General features: G+C 45.5%; 1 protein-coding gene across 1 annotated transcript; it reads left to right on the top strand.

Moving 5' to 3' along the window:
• The first annotated feature begins 14,656 nt into the window (after window positions 1–14,656).
• LOC130079659 (E3 SUMO-protein ligase ZBED1-like) lies at window positions 14,657–16,770 on the top strand. The gene is made up of 2 exons (XM_056244999.1): window positions 14,657–16,345; window positions 16,441–16,770. Exons 1-2 carry the CDS (start codon window positions 15,295–15,297, stop codon window positions 16,761–16,763), a joined length of 1,374 nt encoding a protein of 457 aa, XP_056100974.1. The 5' UTR covers window positions 14,657–15,294; the 3' UTR covers window positions 16,764–16,770.
• The last annotated feature ends 7,397 nt before the right edge of the window (window positions 16,771–24,167 follow it).

Genomic DNA, 24,167 nt, shown 5'->3' with positions numbered 1-24,167 from the left:
CGGTGCTCATTTTATAGCTTCCCAGAAGGGGAGGGTCTTTATGGGAAAATGAAAGTGGAGAAGCAGAAAAGATTACACAATTTACTTGCCACTTAACAATAAATTAAAGTTTGATTAGGAAATTACTAGCACTGTGTAGGTCTAACCAACCTTCATAGTTCACGTAAAGATCATTCACTCGCCCTCATGCCATTCAAATCCTGCCAAGACTTTTTTCCTCAGTAGAACATAGAAATGTTCTTGAAGAAAGTAAAAGGTATTGTACTGCAGAAGAAAGAAAATCATATATAATTTATTTTACAGGCTTTAGGCATTTGTGACCATTTGGGGAGGAGGATGGAAAGTTATTGAGAAACCCGTTTTATTTTATTTATTTTATTTAACCTTTATTTAAAAGTCTCATTGAGTTACAGTAACTCTTCTCCCAGGGAGTCCTGGCCAAGACAGGCGGCCAAAAAGTTGCAAAAAATAAAAACAGGACAAAGATTATTACACCACAGATATCTATACATACACAAACAAGACATTATACCTACTTAACATAAGCAAATACAGATATAGAATTTAAAGGGCACCTAGTTAAAAGCAATTACATTGTTCAGTCAGAGTTGACTTTAAAATGTTTTTAAAAGTATAATGTTCGGAGTTCTCTTACGAGAGTATCTCTCGTACTGCGTAATAGCTTTACGCTAGGGGAAAAACTCTTTTCCGCGAGATATTGAAGCCAAAAATTATCCTTAATTTTTTATTAATGTAAAACGCTTTGCAGCAGCAAGCAGACCTAGGCGAAACAGCTCGCGCGCCTATTGGTTGCTCTGCAGCAAATGCAGCAGCCTATCGAGAGAGACTCTGCGTGACGTAATGACCAATGGGGGCAATTCGCGCCCATATCGTCACGTCCCGCCAGAAGGGGCGTGGCCTCACCCTATAAATATGCTCGTTAGGCTGATACAAGCTGATTTTTACCTCTTCAGCGAAGCACACGCATCGCTGGATCCGGAGTGAGAAGCCGCGCCGTCGAAGCAAGCCTTTCAGCGGGACGAGCTCTGGAGTCGCTGGCCTCGCCGCCTTCAACTGCCGTACCTGCTGCGCTTTCCGGCGTTCTATATCCTTTTCATACTCTGTGTGTATTTACTCTGTTGAGAGTGTGCGCTCGCTTACTTGACGCGACTCACACTTCTCTCACAAAAAGAGCTGCGTCTTTTTAAAGATGCCTTCCTGTGGCTCGTGCCGCGCCCCGCTCAGCGATGGAGACCGGCACGTCATCTGTGTTTCCTGCCTGGGTGAGGATCACGCGGCTCTCGCGCTCGCTGACGGCGGATGCCCTCATTGCGAGCTGTTGCCCATGGTGACTCTGAGGACTCGCCTGGCATCATTCTCCGAGCCTTCACCGCAGCCCGCCGTGGTGCCGCGCCGCAAGAAGCGCCGCGCCCAGCGCGCTCCCGAGCTTTCTCCAGCCCGCCAAAGCTCGCCGGTTCGCCCGCCAGCTTCGCCGGTTTCGCTCGAGTCGCTCACTGACGGACAACGGCCGCCGCCTGCCGCCGCGTCCATCCACGAGTTTGACGAACCCACCGAGGCGTGTTCTCTTCTGGCATCCGATAGTGAGGATTGGGCGAGCTCCGTAGATCTCCCCTCCGCTAGCGTTTCCCGCCAGCCCACTGGTAAGAGAGCCGGCATTGAGACTGAGCTGATGCGTCTGCTCTCTCAGGCCGTGGGAAGCATCGGCCTCGATTGGGAGGCGCCCGCGCAACCGCCGCGCAACAGGCGAGCTCTGTGGACCTCCGCCTTCTGTCCGCGAGTCGTCAAGGAAACGGGCCAGCATCAAGACCGCGAGCCCTAAAACCGCGGCTAGCTTTCTTTACGTTATAAGAAATCTACCCCGCCCCCCAATGGGCGTGTGTCACCGGCAAATAAGAAAAGAGTGTTTTTAGTCCCCGCCGAGGCCGGACTAATCTCCATTTCTTAAACATTTCTCAGCTCCTAGTTTGAGCGGCTGAAAATGTCATTATTGCAGCAATGAGCCTGTTGTATGACACGCACACCTGCATACAAACGCCGACACACACAAAACTGTGATGACACTCTCTTATCTGCTTGTGCTAGTGTAGTTCTCCCTGTGGCCCAGTGGCGGAACCCTAAGCTTTCACATGAGAGACCCGTGTTCGATCCCGGCTCTCGCAGCAGATAAAAAATTTAGTCTCGCCGCGACTAGACTTCCACCAAAAACTTTTCGCTCGTTCAGTTCCAGAAAATGCGACTGTTCCAGTGTTTTTTGCAGTAAACAAGCTGGTACCACGGCCCGTTTGCCTGCACATAAAGGCCGATTCCACGGCGACCTAGAAAAATCATGTGATCATTGTATTTCTGGCCACAGCCGATGGTGTTATAAGTGTAATAAAATGCTCACAGCCCAGTGTTCATTTCTACACACAAACACAGCCCGCCACGGTACAGGGCTCGCACAAATGAAATCGACGCATGTCAATTGTGCATTAAATGTAGTGAATGTGCCCACAACCCAGTGCCCACAAACACTACCACGGTTTCTGTAAAACGAAACCAACACAAGTCTTCCTAGCCTCCTAGGAAATCGACGGTGTTTCAGTCTCGCCGTGGCCAGACTTCCACTGAAATTTTCGCTCGTTCAGTTCCAGAAAATGTGACTGTTCCAGTGTATTTTGCAGTAAGCAAGCCAGTACCATGCCCGCTTGCCTGCACACAAATGCTGTTCCCACGGCGACCCAGATAAATCACATAAATGGTGTATTTTCTGGTATTCCGGCCACAGCCGATGGTGTTATGAGTGTATTGAAAATGCCCACAACCCAGGGCTCATTTCTACACACAAACACAGCCCGCAAAAATGCAGGGCTCGCACAAACAAAATCAACTCATGTGGATTGTGCACTAAATGTAGTGAATGTGCCTACGTCTCAGTGCCCACAAACACTACACACCACATGTCCCACGGGTTCTGTGAAAACGAAACCAACACGCATTCAGTCAGCTCAGGCCGACGGTGTTTTTCAGTGCAGTAAATGTGCCCGCTGTCCTGCGCCCACATTCACTCACAGACATGTTAAGCCCCACGGGGCTCGCCCCGCTCTCTCTCCCTCAGCAAACTGCTATAAGGGTTTTGAGCGCGGCCAGGCTGCCCGCCGCGATCGGCGCGCCCCCCGCCTCACACACTGTAAACACAGTGTCTGCGTTACAGCACGCCGGAGCTCTCTTGCCGTCACTATGTCTCGGCCAGAGCCCAGATCTCATTCTACCCCTAGCTATTCACGCGAAAGTGTGGGCACAGCTTCCTGGGGTATCAGAATGGGTGCTGAACACTATAAAAAGAGGCTATTCGCTACAGTTCGCTCGACGTCCCGCGCATCGAGACGACGGTGGAAAACGAAGTATCTCATCTACTTCGAGCCGAGGTAGCGAAACTACTGAGCAAAGGTGCTATAGAACCTTTATCTCAAGCTCAGAGCAAAGGGGGCCTACACAGCAGATATTTTCTGGTACCGAAAAAAGATGGAGGTCTCAGACCCATTTTAGATCTGCGACAGCTGAACAGAGCGCTTGTGAAGCGCCAGTTCAGAATGCTTACGACCAGGAAAATCCTCGCGCAAGTGCGCCACGGGGACTGGTTTATGTCAATAGATCTGAAAGACGCCTATTTCCAAATACAAATAGTGTCCCATCACAGGCGATTCTTGAGATTCGCTTTCGAGGGCCAGGCATATCAATACACAGTCCTGCCGTTCGGCCTGTCCCTAGCACCTCGTACATTCACGAAGTGCATGGACGCGGCGCTCGCACCCCTGAGACTTCAGGGCATGCGAGTCCTGAACTACTTGGACGATTGGCTGATTCTAGCTCGATCACGATCGGAGCTCATAGAACACAGAGCCGCATTACTCGAGCACCTCGAGGAGCTGGGCCTCACAGTCAATTGGGCGAAGAGCTCACTGTCTCCCAGTCAGAAAATTTCCTTTCTGGGAACCGTGTTGGACTCGCTGTCCATGACAGCACGCCTGTCACCAGAGCGCGGGCTAAATATTCAGCGCGGCGCGAAATCCTTCCGCCACGGCGCGATAGTTCTGCTCAAAAGGTTTCAGAAAATGCTGGGGCTGATGGCCTCAGCAGCCTCTGTACTCCAGTTGGGCTTGCTCCGCATGCGCCCACTGCAGATGTGGCTGAAAGCGCGGGTTCCACCCAGGGCATGGACAGCGGGTCTGTTTCGCCTCAGGGTCGACCTTCAGTGTGTTTCAGCTCTGGAACCCTGGAAAATAACCGACTGGTATCAGTCAGGTGTGAGTCTGGGGACCGCTTCGAGTGTGGAGGTGGTGTCTACGGACGCCTCCACCTCGGGGTGGGGAGCGCTGCTCGAGGGCAGACCGCTAGCTGGCCTGTGGTCAGAACGGGAAAAGCTCCTTCACATAAACTGCTTGGAGATGATAGCAGTCAACAAAGCGCTACGGCGTTTTTGTCCCCAGGTAACAGGCCACCACGTCTTGGTCCGGTCGGACAACATGTCAGTGGTGGCATACATAAATCGCCAGGGCGGCGTCAGGTCACGAAACCTTCACAGGCTGACGGAACGCCTCCTGGTCTGGGCTCAGCACAACCTGCTCTCTCTGAGAGCAGTGCACGTGCCTGGTCACCTGAATGTGGGACCAGACAGACTGTCCAGGAACAATGTTCCAGCAGGGGAATGGTCGCTGCACCCGCAGACGGTCCAGCTGCTGTGGAAAACGTTCGGCAGAGCACAGGTGGACCTATTCGCGTCCCACGAAAACGCTCATTGCCCGGAGTCTTTCTCGAAAAGCAAGGACGTGCTGGCTCATGTTTGGCCCCGCTGCCCCCTATATGCTTTTCCTCCTGTCTCGCTCCTGCCTCAGGTGTTGGAACGAATCAGGGAGAACGGATGCCCAGTGCTGCTCGTAGCTCCGCTCTGGACAAACCAGACGTGGTTCCCTGCCCTGATGCAGCTGACCAGCACTGCCCCATGGCCTGTACCATTGAGGAGAGACCTCCTCTCTCAGGCGGAGGGCTCGATTTGGCACCCTCGCCCGGAGTTGTGGTCCCTGCACGGATGGGCCATCAACGGGTACCCGCTAGCCTCCCAGAAGGAGTGTTAAACATGATCACGCAGGCTAGAGCTCCGTCTACCAGGCGGCTCTACTCCTCGAAATGGTCTGTTTTCTCTGCATGGTGTCAAGCCCAGAGCTTTTCACCTGTGGAATGCGGGGTTTCGGAAGTGCTTTCCTTCCTTCAAGAGCTACTGGATAAGGGCAGGACCCCATCCACGCTCAAAGTATATGTGGCGGCCATAGCAACGTTTGCAAAACCGGTGTCTGGCCAGTCGCTGGGGAAAAACGACTTAGTCGTGCGTTTCCTTAGGGGAGCTCGGAGGCTGAACCCTCCCAGGCCCCCTTTAGTCCCGACGTGGGACCTTTCCACGGTCCTGGAGGCCATGAAAGGAGCCCCGTTCGAGCCAATCCAGCTGGTGGACATGAAACACCTGTCGTTCAAAACAGTGTTTCTCATGGCTCTCACTTCAGTGAAGCGCATAGGGGACTTACAGGCGCTTTCACTAAGCGCGTCGTGTATGGAGTTTGGGCCTAATGACTCGAAGGTCATTCTCAAACCGAAGTACGGGTATGTCCCAAAATCCCTCAATACACCGTTCAGGGCCCAGGTAATTTCCCTGTCCGCCCTTCCGGTTCTCAGTGAGGAGGAGGATGCGAGTCTCCTTTGCCCCGTCAGGGCATTGAGAGCTTATGTGTCACGCTCGTCTGTTTTCAGACAGACGGAGCAGCTTTTTGTTTTGTTTGGCGGGCGTTCCAAGGGACTCGCCGCCTCAAAACAGAGCCTATCCAGATGGATAGTGGATGCCATTGCGCTCGCTTACTCTGCGAAGGGTCTACAGTGCCCCTTGGGTGTCAGGGCGCACTCCACGAGAGGCGTGGCCTCTTCGTGGGCGTGGTCGAGCGGGGTTTCCCTGCAAGATATCTGTACGGCCGCGGGCTGGGCCTCGCCGTCTACATTTATAAAATACTATAACCTGGAGGTACCCGCCTTACAAGCTAAGCTTTTGGCGGTCTAAAATTCAGTGCTATCTGCCCCGCTGTGCGGCCCAGATGCTGAGTTTACTGCAGCCCCATGAGTGTTGACACACGTATGGCCACCCAGATCAGGCTGAAAGCTTTCACCCTGGCTGCGCGTTTTATTGTCATATAATAGCCCCGCTGGGTGCTTTTTTATAGGGAATGACGCTTCCAGCCTCTCTTCCTCCACTCTATGTGAGTTTATGGTGATTATGCACTACATGAGCCCTGGGCTTCGGCCCCCGGGACTTTGGTGTTGGATCCCTGTACGCACGGCGTGTTGCATTGTGTTCCCCTAGCGTAAAGCTATTACGCAGTACGAGAGATACTCTCGTAAGAGAACGTACTCGGTTACTAACGTAACCTCGGTTCTCTCTAGAGAGGGAACGAGTACTGCGTATCTTGCCGTGCTTGGAATACGCTCTGGTTCGCTTCAGTGATAAAAACCAGCTTGTATCAGCCTAACGAGCATATTTATAGGGTGAGACCACGCCCCTTCTAGCGGGACGTGACGATATGGGCGCGAATTGCCCCCATTGGTCATTACGTCACGCAGAGTCTCTCTCGATAGGCTGCTGCATTTGCTGCAGAGCAACCAATAGGCGCGCGAGCTGTTTCGCCTATGTCTGCTTGCTGCTGCAAAGCGTTTTACATTAATAAAAAATTAAGGATAATTTTTGGCTTCAATATCTTGCGGAAAAGAGTTTTTCCCCTAGCGTAAAGCTATTACGCAGTACTCGTTCCCTCTCTAGAGAGAACCGAGTATACGTTAGTAACCGAGTACGTTCTCTCCAGACATTTGGTGCATATGATGAGAAAGTGTTTTTTTTTTTTTTTTTTTTACCAAATTCAGTTCTTGTTGATTGAATAATTAATAGTTGTTTTTTTGACAACCTTGTCCTGTAAACACTATTTTGTTAAGTAAGCAAATTTGAAATGTAGACGGGTAATTTACCCATTAGTGCTTTAGCAATAAAAACCCTTAAAGCTCCCGTCGGCAACATTTTTTTGATCATATTCAGTGAAATCGACACTATAATCTGACAGAACAACATAAATAAAGTGGTTTTAGAAAAAACCCAGAGCTTCTAACTCCACTTGGAGCTTGTTATTTGTTTTGCAAAAATCCACAGCTCCCGGTTCATCATGTCCAATCAGCGCAGGGGGGTGTGAGATCTGACTGTCAATCACAGATCGGGCACACGCCACCCCTCGCGCACGTTACAATCACATGCACACGCCTGAAGTTCGCGGAAGTTCGCGCAGTAACGAAGAGTGATGGCGGAAAATCAAGTAAGCTCATTTAGAGTATAAATGACGTTAGCAATTGCAATCTATCGGTACATTAGCTAGGACAGCATACCTCCAAATACTCCATGGTGTTGATGGATGCTGATGAGACGGGCGCGTTCCAGGGCTCTCAAGTTTTGAAGACAGGTAAGAGTGACACCCAGCCGACGGGGGGTTGGATACATTTTTGTCATTGGTTGTTGCGTTAAATCTTACCCAGATACAATAGTGCTATTTTCTGATTGGCTATTGTGTAGCTCGACGAACAACACCAGAGGAGACGCGCTTGATTCATGCCGGTTCCACAGTGAGAGCGGCGCGGCCAGAGTTTTGGGCGCTGCGGCATATTAAATATATTACAAATAGTTTTTCAGCGTGATAAATACAATGTGTGGTGGGAGAGCGTGACAAAAGACCGAAATGAGTGACTGTCACGCTCAATGCGTGACACTTGAGAGCCCTGGCGTTCACTGAAAATCTGGTGCACACGCACTGACGAGCATGAACTGGGTGGGAGGGTATCCGTTGATAGTGGGGGAGGGGCATGAGAGTTGTAAACATTCAAAATTTTCCTAAATCCACTCAATCTGCCAGACTTGCCGACTGGAGCTTTAAGTGTAATTTTCTTCTGAGGGAGAGGGAGGACCTTTGTACAGTTTCATACAGAGTGCAGTGGTGAGTCCTAGCTGCTGCACCTCTAATGAAACGTAAGCCTGTTTACGTTTACATCTAGTTAAAAAAAATAAAAATAAGTAGAGTGCATATAAATTAGGTCACCATAATCCAAAACTGATAAAAATGTGCTCTGCACCAACCTTTTCCTTACTGAATAAGGAAAGCACTTTTTTAATCTAAAATAAAAACCTAACTTTTTTTAAAAGGCTCTCAATATGGACCCCAAAAGACAATTTATCATCCAACCAAAAGGTATTTGTAAGTATTTACTCTCTCTATTGGAGTACCACTTTGTGTTGAAATAGAGAAATCCATACGTGTAAAAACCATTCATTTAGTTTTTTTTTAGCATTTAATACCAACTTTAATCCTACCAAAGATTTTTGTACCTGACTAAAGGCAGACTGTAAATGATGAATTGCTTCCTTCAATGACGTATCAGAGGTATACAATATTGTATTTTTATATAAATTGAAAATAAAATAGGACCCATAACTGATCCTTGGGGGTCCAATGTTTAAACATTGAAGGATTGTAGCTGATGTTACAGTATATGACCATGACGTCCTGATCAAACAGGACCATAAGTTTGATTTCCTCTGAAACCAGGAACAATCAGACTTGAGACATTGTGAAACACAAAAACACCAGCGCTTTATCAATTTGACCACATTTTCAAGCACATGACTAAATGAACTAATCATGCATTTCCCAAGCTTCATGTCATATAGGTTACAGGGATGCTAGAGCCTATTGGGAACTTTATTTTTCTTTCTCTGTTAATATATTATTTGAGGGTTTTAGCAAAAAGCAAGGAGTAGGATGAAAGCAAGAACAATAGCTATAGGACTCAAAATACAAATACAAACCAATTAAAGAACATTGGGCTTGAACAGCTCGTTAAAGGGCTCGATCGTTAGCGGTTCACAACCGCAATATCCGCTGCCGTCAGTTGTACTAAGACCATAAAACAGTGACAAGATAAATATAATAATAAAAAAACAGCAGCTAGCGCTCTTGGGCCGCACCTGCAATAAAAACACTAATGGTAAATACATTGATTAATTTCCCCCCTCCCAAAATAAGACACCAATTATAACACTTCTTACCTCGTAGGGGATTTTAAGCTATAGTGACCTTTATGTCCCCTGCACTCGTCACTTCACGCACACACATTCCTGATGGCAAACATAGGCTATATTTAGACCATGATCTGCAATTGAGATGGGGACATACGGAAAACAACTCACCAGAGAGTCAAAGCAACTATGGGTAGCCGGTTACTTCACACCGCACAGAGAAGAATAACAATTAACCAACCTTAGGCCCCGTCCACACTACTGCGTTTTCGTTTAAAAACGGAGACCTTTTGCTACGTTTGCACACTAAAACGGCAAAAACGGAGACCCAAAACGGAGAAGTTTAGAAACGCTGCCGATCCGTTTTTCGTTTTGAATCTCCAGAGGGCGTTTTATTGTAGACGGGTCAAAACGGAGGACTTTAGAAACGATGACGTAGTAGAGGCTCACACTCTGCTCTATGATTGGGTGTCATCAGTCATGGCGTATATATCTTTGCTAGCAGCTGTTGTACAAGTAAATTCTGCATTTTACAACGCTATAACTGCCTATGCGCTAGCCTAGAAATCTAGACGCACCCTAGCGGCAGAAAAAATTATTTTGCAGCCAGTGTGGTCTAGCAACTCTCCGTTGGCTTTTCGAGCTGGAAAAACCAAACTCTGGTCAGGCCAATCACATCGTGTATAGAGTTGGTGGGCGGGCTTAACAATGACGGCAGAGATGTGACGGTTCCGTGTGATTTCCATAGGTGATTTCCCTGCTAACCTTACTTGAAAACAAAGAAGATGCTGCTGGCGAACAGCGGTTTTTCGAATCGGATTTGGCCGCGACTCTGGAGGACATGGAGTTAAGAGAACGTCACTTAAGTCATTCCTAAAAAAGGAAGATGTGTTCGGAGTTTTGACGATCGGATACGGCAAAAGTTTAATATATCAACTAGCTCCGCTGGTGGAAAAACGCATGGGACTCACTCATCCACAGCCGTTCGTTGCTCTGGTTGGTTGTAGCGCTATCCTATTGTGTGCCGAGGGATATTGAAAGACAACCGTTTATCCCGCCCATCGGATTGAGGTATGCCAATTGTGAGTTCCCAGACCTAACATCTTGATGGCTATACATGCGCCGGAGTCAAGCAATTATTCGAGCGATCTGTGACAATTCCCGTGTGCAGCGGCGGCGTTGACCGTAAATGGAGCGTCGGTTTGGGGTTAACCCAGAGCATGGTGGGATAATTTTATCAATGAAGTTGTGTTTACACCGTCACGCGCATGCCCAGTGTTGGTGAATGGTCACGTGATCCGCGTTTTCAGTCGTTTTAATGTGGACGGAGATCAATTCTAATACGCAGCTAAAACGCTGGTGTGGACGGAGATCGTATTCGTTTTAATTATCCGTTTCTAAGCTAAACCGCAGTAGTGTAGATAGGGCCTTAGACAGGGTTTTTATCACGCCACTAGACACAGACGCACCCTCCTGATTGCACCGCGCAGGTGTACTCAATATCAACTGCGGCTCAACACCGGTGGGCGTGTCTAGTCATTTGCAATGTGTAGCCCAATTCTAGGAGCAAAACTGAACGTTAGATTATCAACCTGTCACATATACAAATTTGAAACAAATATACCGCATCGTCATTATGAGAAGAAAAAAAAGATTTTTTTTTATATCCAAATATGTTGTCAATATAATATAATATTTTGTGAATATACATTTTATAGGTCTACATACGAGTACCCAATCTACAGCCAAGACATCATTTTGGTTTTCCTAATTGTTGTAGTTCTACATTCCATTTTATATTTCTCTGCACACTGAGCATAAACGTTCATAACATAACTTTGTTTAGGAAGGTTTAATAATGAACCAGTAGGCTACTTTTAGAGTAGGCAACTATTTTTTCAATGTATTTGTCTGAAACTATGTTTTATCTTCTCTTTTAAAAGGCAGACAGAGGGAATTGGATGAGGCTCTTCTAAACATGGTGGTGAAGGATCTGCAACATGGACATGGAGGGTTTCAGGGCCTTTGTGAACAAGCTTGATCCAAGCTATGTCCTTCCATCCTGGAAGGTGCTTAAAACAAGGGTCAGCGAAAGGTACAATAAAACCAAGATGGAGGACCTACAAAAGGCCGAATTTGTTAGCCTTACGGCTGACATGTGGTCCTCCATTAATATAGACGGATATCTTGGTGTAACTTGCCATTACATAACACCAGAGGCAAAAATGGCAACTGTTGTACTGGGTGTAAGGAGGTTTTACCAAACCCACACAGCCCAGCATCTCATGGAGGCTAAAGCCTTGCTAATGGCTTAGTGGGGAATAACCTCCAAAGTTCAGTGCATGGTGACTGACAATGCATCCAACATGATCCTAAGCGCCCAGCTACTCCACCTTCACCATGTCCCATGTTTTGCTCATAATTTAAATTTGATTGAAGGCCCTAGATCAAACCCCAAGGGTTGATAATGGGGTTGTTCAGATCCAGCTGCAAAGCAAAGGACAAGCTTGTGGAGATGCAGGGCTTGATGGCCAGACCAACTCTGAAACTGATACAGGAGGTTGAGACGAGATGGTTACACAATAGACATGTTACAATTATCGGCAGTCACTGCACTCTACAGTGTCTTACAACTGATAGAGTTGATACCATTACAAATCTATTTTAGACATGGTGTATTAATATTTTTTTACCTCTTTTACATTTTTGTATGCATATGACCACTATAAAGTAAGTTTTTTCTTCTTTTGTGTATCGTATGTGTTTTTTTGTTTGTTTTTGTTTTTATGTTTTATTTGACTGCTGTTGTAAGGTCAATGTCAATTTCTGTATCTGGATTCGAGGACCCCCTCGAAAACGAGATTTTTTATCTCAAGTGGTTATTCCTCTTCAATAAATAAATGTCAAGCTTTGTGTGAGACACCTGAAAAGCATCTTAATAGTCCACTTTATGATTGAACACTGATGAACTTAAAGCCGTAAGGAAATGGACACATAATGCAACAAAACAATAACAAAAAAACAATAAATTGGATTCATGTCAGCAAGTGCGATTGGTACATCTGGTCTCAAGTGTTTCTCAAGGTCATGTAAGGTAGGGTGGCCTTTTTAATCCAATTCTTCATCACCGCTGTGATGGAGTTACAGTAAATGGTATTGGAATTTAAATATTCTTGGTCTGAATTACTTAAAGGAAATGCAAGAGGTCAGTGTAATCTAAACAATCAAATGGCATGTAAAAACAATAATATTCAATCACAATTATGAAGATATATATATATATATATATATATATATATATATATATATATATATATATATATATATATATATATATATATATATATATATATATATATATATATATATATAAATAATCACTGTGTTTGTTCAGGAATCTTCCAATCCAATGGAAGCGTCAGCATCTGTATAATAATAACAATAATAATATTATTTCTGGTCTCTGGAACATCTTAGTTGTGAAGGTGTTTTGCAAAAGACGATTCATTTAATTTGGCCCTGCAGTCTCAGCCGTACTGGCACGTGCATTGTGAAAAGCCAATGAGGAACTCCACTGTTGTTAACACCCAATGAACTGCAAGCACATGCTAAACGCATGGCCAAATCTCTTTGCTCATTCTTATGTCAATACATTTGAATATGAAAAGGTATTTTGGCTCAGGGCTGATCAGATTCACATTCGCTGTTTCTCTAGATTTGATGGATTTAATTTGTAAAGCATTTTCATGGTTAATACATTTGTGAATCACATTGTAACCACATGGTAATTCTATGCTCCTGTACCTGGTTTTACTGCAGCTATATTGAAAATAGCAGAGTTTTCCACCAAAGAGACAAATTCAACATATTCACACGCAATGCAATTCCAGTACAATTATTCCAGTTCACACAAGATACATGGCCTAGAATGCATGGCATCTACAACCTTTTTACCTAAGTGTTTCATAAAACACTTACAGTAAAGCAATCATGTGTTTTAAAGAATAAACTTAATTAGCCTTTGTGCACATGTAGTTGCACAAACAACTATAAAGTGTGTTCTATGAGCACAATGTTACACACAATTACAAATTTCAACATCCAAACAGGATTATTGCAATTTGGAGAAATTTACTGAAAGTTACTGAATCCTGTTGTGAGGCTAAAATAGCTCACATGGAATGGTGAGAGAATGTTTGATTATTCTTTTTAACTCTTTAATTATATTTTACCCCATTCAGATTAGGAAACTATGTCGCTTAGAAGTCCTCACGTTATCTGTTTTAACGTTGGTCTCATGATCACAAGTTCTCCAGTTTTGGGGAAACAAACAGAGGTAATTGGCTATATACCTGAGATCTGACAATGAAAGATTTAAAAAATCCTAAACTGAAAAACTCGTCTCTGCAAAACAAGTACACTTGAATTGATGCCAAATATTATTCGTGACTAATCTGATGCAAACCTTGCGGTAACATACGAGTGCGTGTAATCTACTTGGGAAAATAATCTCAGAGTCAGTCAGAATTGTTGAATTGAATTCTCAAACGTAACAATTTATAAATTTGCGTTCTCTGAGTGGGTTTAGCATGTGCTCTGTATGTGTTGTGATGAGGCGGAGTCAGGAGGATCCATTTGCAGCATTTATTAGAATAATCAAAACAGGCAGGGTCCAACAGTGGCAAACAGAACAGAGAAGGCAAGGCTGAGACAAACCAGGTAAACAGGCAAAGGGTCGAGGCAGGCAGAGAAGAATCAGAGTCCAGTAAACAGTCCGGGGTCAGGGCAGGCAGAGAAGGGTCAGCAACGATAAACAATCCAAGATCAAACACAGGAAACAAAACTCGGGAAATAACGCTCAGAAATGATGGCCGGGGCAGATCAAGACTTCGCACTAGTGATGTGACATCTGAAGCGAGGCTCCGGAGCTTGTGTCGAGCAAAAAGGGGCGTTCCAGATGAAGCCCCGATTCGAGGCTTGTGTCGTTTCCGTGAAAATCACGTGACGATAACAAACGAGGCCTCGGATTGTGTTGAATACGTCATTGCTTCATTCTGAGTATCGCTTCCGGATAAAAGTGGTTCGAAACCTCGCGCCTCTCGTGGGTTTTGCAGTAGGCGTTTGCATTGGTGTTGAAGTGTTGGTTGTACGAAGTAGTGAGTAGCGAGTTTGTAGTAGCATAGTTATCATTATATATCATAGCCTGTATTATATATTATATTACATTATACTTAGTTTAGTAGATTATTAGATTATTAGAGTAAAGTATACATAGTTCAGTAGATTATTAGAGTAAATTAGCCTATATCTAGTTCTAGTTGCTATATATATATACATATATTGGTAGTAGTGTTATTATTGTATATATATATATATATATATATATATAATATATATATATATATATATATATATATATATATATATATATATATATATATATATATATATATATATATATATTATTGCTATTATTATTATTCTAAGACTAGACTGTAGGGAAAGCCTTAGAGTGCAAACGTTAAAGGCAAACCTAGAGCCCTTACAATGGAGCCAGCAAGAAAGAGGAGAACTTCTCCTGTCTGGGAGCATTTTGAATTGATTGCTCATAACAAGGTTTGTATACATTTATATAATTTATTATCATAACATCACATAATCCTCACCATATCGCTGTATAATCACAATGTGTATTATCTGCATGTTGAAGGTGAAATGTTTGCTGTGCCATAAAGAGCTGACTTACAGCAACAACACCTCTTCAATGCTTAGGCATTATCGTGCAATGCATGAGGATGCACAACCTGCTGCAAACAGACCAGCCACTAGTCAAAGTAATATTTAATCTTAATTTTTTTATTATGTAAATAATGTGTTAGGCTCCTACAATACACCAGCATTGTACTGTGTTATAGATTACAGAAAGAAAATGGTGGATGAGGCTTTGGTCAACATGGTCATCAAAGACTCCCAACCCTTTTCTGTTGTGGATGACGTGGGGTTTAGGGAGCTTGTGCATGTGCTGGATCCATCCTATGTTCTCCCAACAAGAAAGGTATGTATGTGAATAGACTAAAGTAGTTTATTGTTATAAAGTCAGAATGAATAGTAACAATTAATATTTTCATTCTCAGGCTTTGAAGTCCATGGTTGACACCCGGTATGAGGAGGCTAAGGAGAAGGCCAAAGAAAAATTGGACAATGTTGTTGCTGTTAGCCTTACGTCCGACATGTGGACGTCCATCAACATGGAGGCTTACCTGGCTGTGACTTGTCATTTTATTGATGCCAATGACCAGCTTGGGACAATCTTGCTTGGGGTGCAACATTTCCCAAACACCCATACGGCAGACAACTTGGCTATTGCCCATACCATGGCCATGGAGGAGTGGGGCATAAAGGATAAGGTGAGGTGCCTTGTCACGGATGCTGCTGCCAATATGATTGCCTGTGTGAGGGCATTGAATATTAGGCATGCGATATGCATTGCACATGCATTGAATTTAATTGTCAAGAAGTCTTTCGATGATGTGCCAGGCTTAAATGAGCTTCGCACCAAATGTAGGAAGCTTGTAACCTACTTCAGGACCAGCACAACAGGAAAAGAAAGACTGGCCCAAGTGCAGGTGCAGATGGGGAGGCCTGCTCTGAAAATGATTATTGAGGTGGACACTAGATGGAACAGCACTTACAGCATGCTGGAAAGGCTCTATGACCTGAGAGAGCCAGTGGGGGCAGCTCTAGCCTCTTTGAGGACAGATGTAAGCCCTCCTACTTCATTGGAGTATGAAACAATGAAGGATGCTCTCGACCTACTGGCCCCATTCCACCAGGCCACAGTAGAGCTTTCTGCAGAAAAAAGAGTGTCTGCTTCAAAGGTTATTCCCCTAATGAAGATGCTGAACCACACAATAGTAAGAAAATCCGAGGGCTTAACATCAAATATGGCAAGGCAGCTGGCTGACAACCTTGTCCGTCGCGTCAGAGAGCATGCGTTACAAATGGAATCCATTAGTGTGATGACGATGCCTACATTGCTGGACCCTAGGTTCAAAAAACTAGGGTTCCTAAGTCCAGGGAAGCTCCAAGAAGCCATTACAAGACTAAAGTCAGAATGTGCCAATGTTATCAGAAATTCTGAAACAACACCCCCAGCTCAAGTACCTGCCTCACAAGCTGGGCCATCTACAACCTGTGGTAAGTAGTCTATGTCTTATGTGAATTTTTTACATTTGTAATGTCATGTAATGTGAACCATTGAGAAGTGAGTGTTTTCCCTTGTATAATTATAGGTGACCTTTGGCATCTACTGGACAGCACAGTGGATAACAGCAGACGGAGCTCCAGTGTGACCGCAGATGCTACTATTGAGGTGGACCGTTATTTGTCAGAGACAAATCTGGCAAGGACTGAGGATCCGCTGGGTTATTGGAACAAACAGAAGCTCCAACATCCCAATTTATATAAGCTGGCACTTACGTTCTTATGTTGTCCGGCATCATCGGTGCCCTGTGAAAGGGTGTTTTCTAAGGCTGGAGAGGTGGTTTCCAAAAAGAGAAACCGCCTCAATCCAAATACTGTAAAAAAACTTTTGTTTTTAAATAAAAATCAGTAAAAATGTTCCCATCCCTGTTGCAGTTTGCTGTTCCACTCCCAGTTCCATAAGCACTACATAATTGTACTCCCAGTTCCATAATCACTACACTATTGCACTCAGTCAGCACTGCACTCAGTGATTTCTTGACACTCATTTGGGGCATTCACTGTCATCACTAACCCAAAGAACTACTGAATACAAAGTTATGTGTGTGTGAGTTGTGTGTGCATAGGTAAACACAAGCAGAGTAAAAAACTTTATTTAATACACAGGCAATAGAAAAAGGGTGTGCCCACACCATGACAATTTGGTTGCTCAGGATGAATAGATTTGTGTGCGATACATTGCTTTGCACAGCAGGTGTCACTAGGGAGCACACTGTTTCATGAGGCTTCAGGTAAACGAACCTTTTGGTGAACCAATGGGCTGGAAAGCCTCAGTGGTTCAGGAAGCCTCATTTGGCCATCACTACTTCGCACTGAATGAGTGTGTGAATGAGGCTTATATGAGTGTGTGTGAATGAGGTGCAGGTGTGAGTGCAATCAGTCCCAGGTATGAGGCATGATGGGAATTGGAGTTCGATGGGTAAAGTTAATATTCCGGAGACGGTTCCCTCCGGTGGTGAAGAGGAGGTGGTGCGGGAGCCTGCTCCGTTACAGTATGAGGCACTCTGAGACATTAAATAGCAAGTCTGCTTTGTAGAAGAAATCCTAACGAGCTGAAAGCTGAAAAGTTTCCTTAACCTTTTAACTTGTTGCATCATATCATCCTGTTTTTCCCAACTTTGCTTTTCATAAACAAATGCATCGACTTGCCTTTTCGTTTATCTAATCACATGCTTTCCAATTGCCTACAAACCTTCTTTCTAGTTAGTTGTCTTTAGTTAGTTTCTTTAGTTGTCTCGTGACAACTCTGGGCGCAGCGTACGCAGCGACCGGCAGCAGTAGGAAGCAAGTCCGTTTGGTTTGTCAGAGTTTTGGTTTGTTTTTAGTGGTTTTTTAAAGTTTGTTAGTTTGTTTTAGCCTGTCTGTTTTTTCGTACTGACTAAATATCTACTACGGCTGTTAAGCGTGCAAAAAAAAAAAAAAAAACTTCGACATGGATCCGACTTTGTTCCTTTTTTTGGCATCCGTATGGCACCTGGGTTCACTCTGGCCGATTCAATACTCCAAAGACTTTCTGCTAACATTTGAAAAATCTGTGATCAGCGGACCACCAGTGGACTTGATCATACCTGATCTGGAGGAACTGGCCGGTCTCGGGAAAGGTGATCGCTTCGGAACTCTGGAACGGAGGCCAAGGAGGCGAGGAAGAAGAAGCGGGGTTCGTGAGCGTATGAGACGGCATCAGACGTCCCGCACTCCCCTGCCCTCAATCATCTTGTCTAACGCCCGATCTCTCCGAAATAAAACTGACGAACTCCAGGCTCTTGTTCGCCATCAACACGCATTTAAAGACGCCTGTATCCTGGCGTTTTCAGAGACCTGGCTTGGGGAAAGGGACGCTGATGGTGACTTAGTCATAGACGGGTTTGGGATCCCGTTTCGCACCGACAGAACGTCCACGACTACCGGAAAATCATGCGGAGGTGGAGTATGTGCATACATAAATGAACGCTGGTGTAAAAATGTTATAGTGAGAGAGAGACTTTGCACCAAGGACGTGGAGCTGCTTTCTTTGTCCATGCGCCCTATGTATTTGCCACGTGAATTTCCCCCAGATTTTCGTTACTGTTGTTTATGTTCATCCAAAGGCAAATGACAAAAACGCCTTAGAGCTCATCTCTCAGTCTGTGCATAAACTTCAGTCTTTATCTCCTGATGCTCCTAACTTGGTTTTAGGAGATTTTAATCACTGTTCATTGGATAAATCACTCAGGAGTTTTTATCAGTATGTTTCCTGCCCCACCAGGAAAGACAGGATTTTGGATAAGTGTTATGGGTCCATCAAAAATGCATATAGGAAGTTTGTGTAGGAAGTTTGTGAAGAGGAATTAATCTGCAAGCTTTGGAGAAACGATCCACAATGGTGAGTATGACAGTGTGACCTTGTGAATTGGGCAAATCTGTGATGAAGTCGATGGCTATATGAGACCAGGGGCGTTGCGGTATGGGGAGTGGTTTTAAGAGTCCGGCTGGCAGTTGTCGGGAGGATTTGGATGTGTTACAAGTTCTGCAGTTCTGGATGTGTCGGGTCATATCAGACTGTAAAGTTGGCCACCAGAAGCGGTTCCGGAGCAGATGGGTGGTTGCTGTTATGCCGGGATGTCCAGAACTGGGTGTGGAGTGTATCTGTTCTGTGAGTCGTGAGCACAAAGGTTCTGGAACGAATAAGCGACCCTCAGGACACTCGGTTGGAGGTTCTGTTTGACTGTTGAACTGCTCGATCTCTGTTATAATATCCCACTGTACCGGAGCCACTAGGAGTTTTTCTGGGATAATGTTATCTGTGACAGGGAGTTGAGCGGATTCTTCCGTCTGGCGGGAGAGAGCATCAGCTTTAATGTTCTTGGACCCTGGACGATAGGAGACAGTAAACTGAAATCTAGTGAAGAACAAGGCCCACCTGGCCTGACGGGGGTTCAAACGTTTGGCTGATCGAAGGTATTCAAGGTTCTTGTGGTCGGTAAGGATAATGAAGGGTTGGGTTGCTCCCTCCAGCCAGTGTCGCCATTCCTCGAGAGCGAGTTTCATGGCCAACAATTCACGGTTTCCTACATCGTAGTTTTGCTCCGCTGGAGACAATTTCCTGGAGAAGAAAGCACATGGGAATATTTTTTCCGGATCATCTTGGCGTTGTGAGAGAATGCCCCCCACTCCTGTGTTGGAGGCATCCACCTCCACGATGAATTGAAGCGCTGGGTCTGGGTGTCGGAGAATGGGAGCAGAAGTGAACAGGGCTTTGAGTCTGTCGAATGCTTGATTTGCTTCTGAGCTCCACTGCAGCCGGTTGGTGTGGCGTTTGGTCATGGCGGTGAGAGGAGCGGCTACAGTACTGAAGTTTCGGACGAAACGTCTGTAGAAGTTGGCAAAGCCCAGGAAGCGTTGCAATTCTTTGACGGTTTGGGGTAAGGGCCAGTCCAACACTGCTTTGACTTTTTTGTCGTCCATAGCCACTCCCTCCTGACTGATTATATACCCAAGAAAAGACGTGCTGGTTTGATGAAACTCACATTTCTCTGCTTTGGCGTATAGTTGGTACTGCAGTAGACGTTTCAGAACCATTCTGACGTGTTGAATGTGTTCTTCTAGGGAATTCGAGAAAATTAGAATGTCGTCGATGTATAGGATCACCCATCTATCCAACATGTCCCGAAAAACATCATTCATGAATGACTGAAAGACAGAAGGACTGTTAGACAGGCCCACCGGCATAACCAAATATTCATAGTGCCCACTGCTGGTTGAAAACGCAGTTTTCCATTCATCTCCCTCCCGAATGCGAATGAGGTTATAGGCATTGCGAAGGTCCAGTTTGGTGTAATATTTGGCCTGGCGGAGTTGTTCGAGAGCGGCTGGAACAAGAGGTAAGGGATAGCGGAACTTAACAGTCACCTCCTTGAGTCCACGATAGTCAATACAGGGTCTCAACCCTCCATCCTTTTTCTTAAAAAAGAAGAAACCTGCTGATGCTGGAGATGTTGAGGGTCTAATGAAACCTTTGGCTAATTCCTCCTCAATGTACTGCTTCATGGCTTCAGATTCAGGCTGAGATAAGGGAAAAATTCGACCTCTAGGTGGAACGGCTCCGGGCATGAGTTCGATGGCACAGTCAATGGAGCGATGTTCAGGAAGTTGTGATGCTTTCCTCTTGCTGAAGGCTTCAGTTAGATCTGCGTATTCTGGAGGGAGTTTTATCTCTTGTTGATCAGAAGTGGGGTTAGTTGAGATGGGTTGAGGAACTTGAGTGATCCTATTCAGGCAGTGTTCGTGACATCCCATTGAGTGATTTGACCCTCTCTCCAAGAAATTTGTGGATTGTGGATGCGTAACCAAGGCAGACCGAGTATTATCCTATGATGTGGAGCTTGAATGACGTAGAATTGAATTTTCTCAGAGTGCAGGACCCCGATGTGCATTGTGATCTCTTCAGTCACCCGGTGAATTCTTCCCCCTCCGATGGGGCGTCCGTCTAGCGCCTCCACTGTCAAAGAAGAAGAACAGGGGTTCAATTTTAGCTGATGTAAAGAAGCGAATTCGCGGGAAATGAAGTTCCCCGCAGCTCCTGAATCGATCATAGCAGTGGTTGAAATGCTTTGGTCCCGGACGGACAAACGAATGGGTAGTAAGAGGTTGGATGTACATTGATTCTCTTTGTTACTCACCGCTTGGGTCCTATTGGCAGGGCGAATGGGACAATCGATCTCATGTGGCCTGGCTGACCACAGTACAGGCAGAGGCGGTTTTGCTGGCGGCGTTTTCGTTCCTCTGGAGAGAGATGGGTGAACCCCAGTTGCATGGGCTCGGGTGCCGTGGCGGCTTCGTGTGTGTATCGTGGTGGGGCTCTAGGGTGGCGGCGAGAACGCATCAGATTATCAACCTGGATGGCGAGATCAATGAATTCATTCAGGTTCCGGCCCTCATCTCGGCAGGCCAACTCAGACTGTAACTCGACTATTAGTCCCTTCCTGAAGAGTGTTTTAAGAGTATCCTCGACCCAGTTGGTTTGAGCCGCGAGAGTGCGAAAAGTGAGAGCATACTCGGCAGCGGTGTTTCGTCCTTGAGAGAGAGTTAACAACTGTTCTCCCGGATTCCCTTTTGCAGTGGAGTGTTCAAAGACATCACGGAATTGCTGCAGAAACCCAGTGAATGAGGGAAATGCAGAACCATCGGGTCTCCAAACTGCCGCAGCCCATTCTAATGCCTTTCCGGTGAGTTGTGAACAAACGAATGCAATACGTCCAGCATTATTGGGGTAGAATGATGGTTGCTGATCGAAGTAAAGCGTGCACTGTAGCAGAAAACTCTTGCATTTGGTTGGGTTGCTGTCAAATTTCTCAGGGAAAGCAAGACGAGGGTGGCCGGAAGTGTTGACAGCGTGGGAAGACGCACCTTGTGAATGTTCAGCGGGCGCGCTGAAGGTTGATATTCGCAAGCTTTGCAGTGATTGAACCAGATCCTCGGTGAGAGAAGTGAGTCGGCTCAGCTGATGGTGATGCAAGGATAACTGGGAAGCTTGAGGAGATACCTCATTGGCGAGCTGCATGACTGCTGCTGGATCGAGTGTTGGCGAAGTCTTCTGTTGTGATGAGGCGGAGTCAGGAGGATCCATTTGCAGCATTTATTAGAATAATCAAAACAGGCAGGGTCCAACAGTGGCAAACAGAACAGAGAAGGCAAGGCTGAGACAAACCAGGTAAACAGGCAAAGGGTCGAGGCAGGCAGAGAAGAATCAGAGTCCAGTAAACAGTCCGGGGTCAGGGCAGGCAGAGAAGGGTCAGCAACGATAAACAATCCAAGATCAAACACAGGAAACAAAACTCAGGAAATAACGCTCAGAAATGATGGCCGGGGCAGATCAAGACTTCGCACTGAATGAGTGTGTGAATGAGGCTTATATGAGTGTGTGTGAATGAGGTGCAGGTGTGAGTGCAATCAGTCCCAGGTATGAGGCATGATGGGAATTGGAGTTCGATGGGTAAAGTTAATATTCCGGAGACGGTTCCCTCCGGTGGTGAAGAGGAGGTGGTGCGGGAGCCTGCTCCGTTACAGTATGAGGCACTCTGAGACATTAAATAGCAAGTCTGCTTTGTAGAAGAAATCCTAACGAGCTGAAAGCTGAAAAGTTTCCTTAACCTTTTAACTTGTTGCATCATATCATCCTGTTTTTCCCAACTTTGCTTTTCATAAACAAATGCATCGACTTGCCTTTTCGTTTATCTAATCACATGCTTTCCAATTGCCTACAAACCTTCTTTCTAGTTAGTTGTCTTTAGTTAGTTTCTTTAGTTGTCTCGTGACAACTCTGGGCGCAGCGTACGCAGCGACCGGCAGCAGTAGGAAGCAAGTCCGTTTGGTTTGTCAGAGTTTTGGTTTGTTTTTAGTGGTTTTTTAAAGTTTGTTAGTTTGTTTTAGCCTGTCTGTTTTTTCGTACTGACTAAATATCTACTACGGCTGTTAAGCGTGCAAAAAAAAAAAAAAAAACTTCGACATGGATCCGACTTTGTTCCTTTTTTTGGCATCCGTATGGCACCTGGGTTCACTCTGGCCGATTCAATACTCCAAAGACTTTCTGCTAACATTTGAAAAATCTGTGATCAGCGGACCACCAGTGGACTTGATCATACCTGATCTGGAGGAACTGGCCGGTCTCGGGAAAGGTGATCGCTTCGGAACTCTGGAACGGAGGCCAAGGAGGCGAGGAAGAAGAAGCGGGGTTCGTGAGCGTATGAGACGGCATCAGACGTCCCGCACTCCCCTGCCCTCAATCATCTTGTCTAACGCCCGATCTCTCCGAAATAAAACTGACGAACTCCAGGCTCTTGTTCGCCATCAACACGCATTTAAAGACGCCTGTATCCTGGCGTTTTCAGAGACCTGGCTTGGGGAAAGGGACGCTGATGGTGACTTAGTCATAGACGGGTTTGGGATCCCGTTTCGCACCGACAGAACGTCCACGACTACCGGAAAATCATGCGGAGGTGGAGTATGTGCATACATAAATGAACGCTGGTGTAAAAATGTTATAGTGAGAGAGAGACTTTGCACCAAGGACGTGGAGCTGCTTTCTTTGTCCATGCGCCCTATGTATTTGCCACGTGAATTTCCACAGATTTTCGTTACTGTTGTTTATGTTCATCCAAAGGCAAATGACAAAAACGCCTTAGAGCTCATCTCTCAGTCTGTGCATAAACTTCAGTCTTTATCTCCTGATGCTCCTAACTTGGTTTTAGGAGATTTTAATCACTGTTCATTGGATAAATCACTCAGGAGTTTTTATCAGTATGTTTCCTGCCCCACCAGGAAAGACAGGATTTTGGATAAGTGTTATGGGTCCATCAAAAATGCATATAAATCAATTTCATTCCCTCCTCTCGGCTCAGCTGATCATAACTGTGTGTACTTGGTTCCATCCTATCGGACATGTCTTCAGAGGGGGAAGGTGACAACTAGAAACATCAAAGTGTGGTCAGAAGAGGCCACCCTCACCCTCCAGGGCTGTCTGGAGAGCACAGACTGGGAGGTGTTTATTGACTCCTCTAGAGACATTCACTGTCACATTCACACTTAGGAAAAGGAGAACTCAAGTGCAAAACAAGGAAGGTTTATTTACAAAAACAGAACAAACACAAATCAAAAACCCACGAGGGGGAAAACATAATAAATGAACATGAAACAAACACTGGGTCAAGAATACAGGGAACACCAACCAGGAACAGAGAAACATATGACAATGACAACGAACCGACCAAGACTGCAAACA

This window comes from Rhinichthys klamathensis, unplaced genomic scaffold (genome assembly GCF_029890125.1).
Source record: "Rhinichthys klamathensis goyatoka isolate OS25496 unplaced genomic scaffold, OSU_Roscu_1.1 h1tg001212l_1, whole genome shotgun sequence".
In the NCBI taxonomy this organism is placed as follows: domain Eukaryota; kingdom Metazoa; phylum Chordata; class Actinopteri; order Cypriniformes; family Leuciscidae; genus Rhinichthys; species Rhinichthys klamathensis.
The sequence above is the reverse complement of the archived record's forward strand: the minus strand, read 5'-3'. Positions and strand labels throughout refer to the sequence as shown.

What these genes read in the sequence shown, in the direction of transcription:
- LOC130079659 (XM_056244999.1), top strand. Translation starts at nt 15,295, where the DNA reads ATGGTTGACACCCGGTATGAGGAGGCTAAGGAGAAGGCCAAAGAAAAA. An exon ending in TGGGCCATCTACAACCTGTG is followed by an intron (nt 16,346 to 16,440) that starts GTAAGTAGTCTA and finishes GTATAATTATAG; the next exon opens with GTGACCTTTGGCATCTACTG.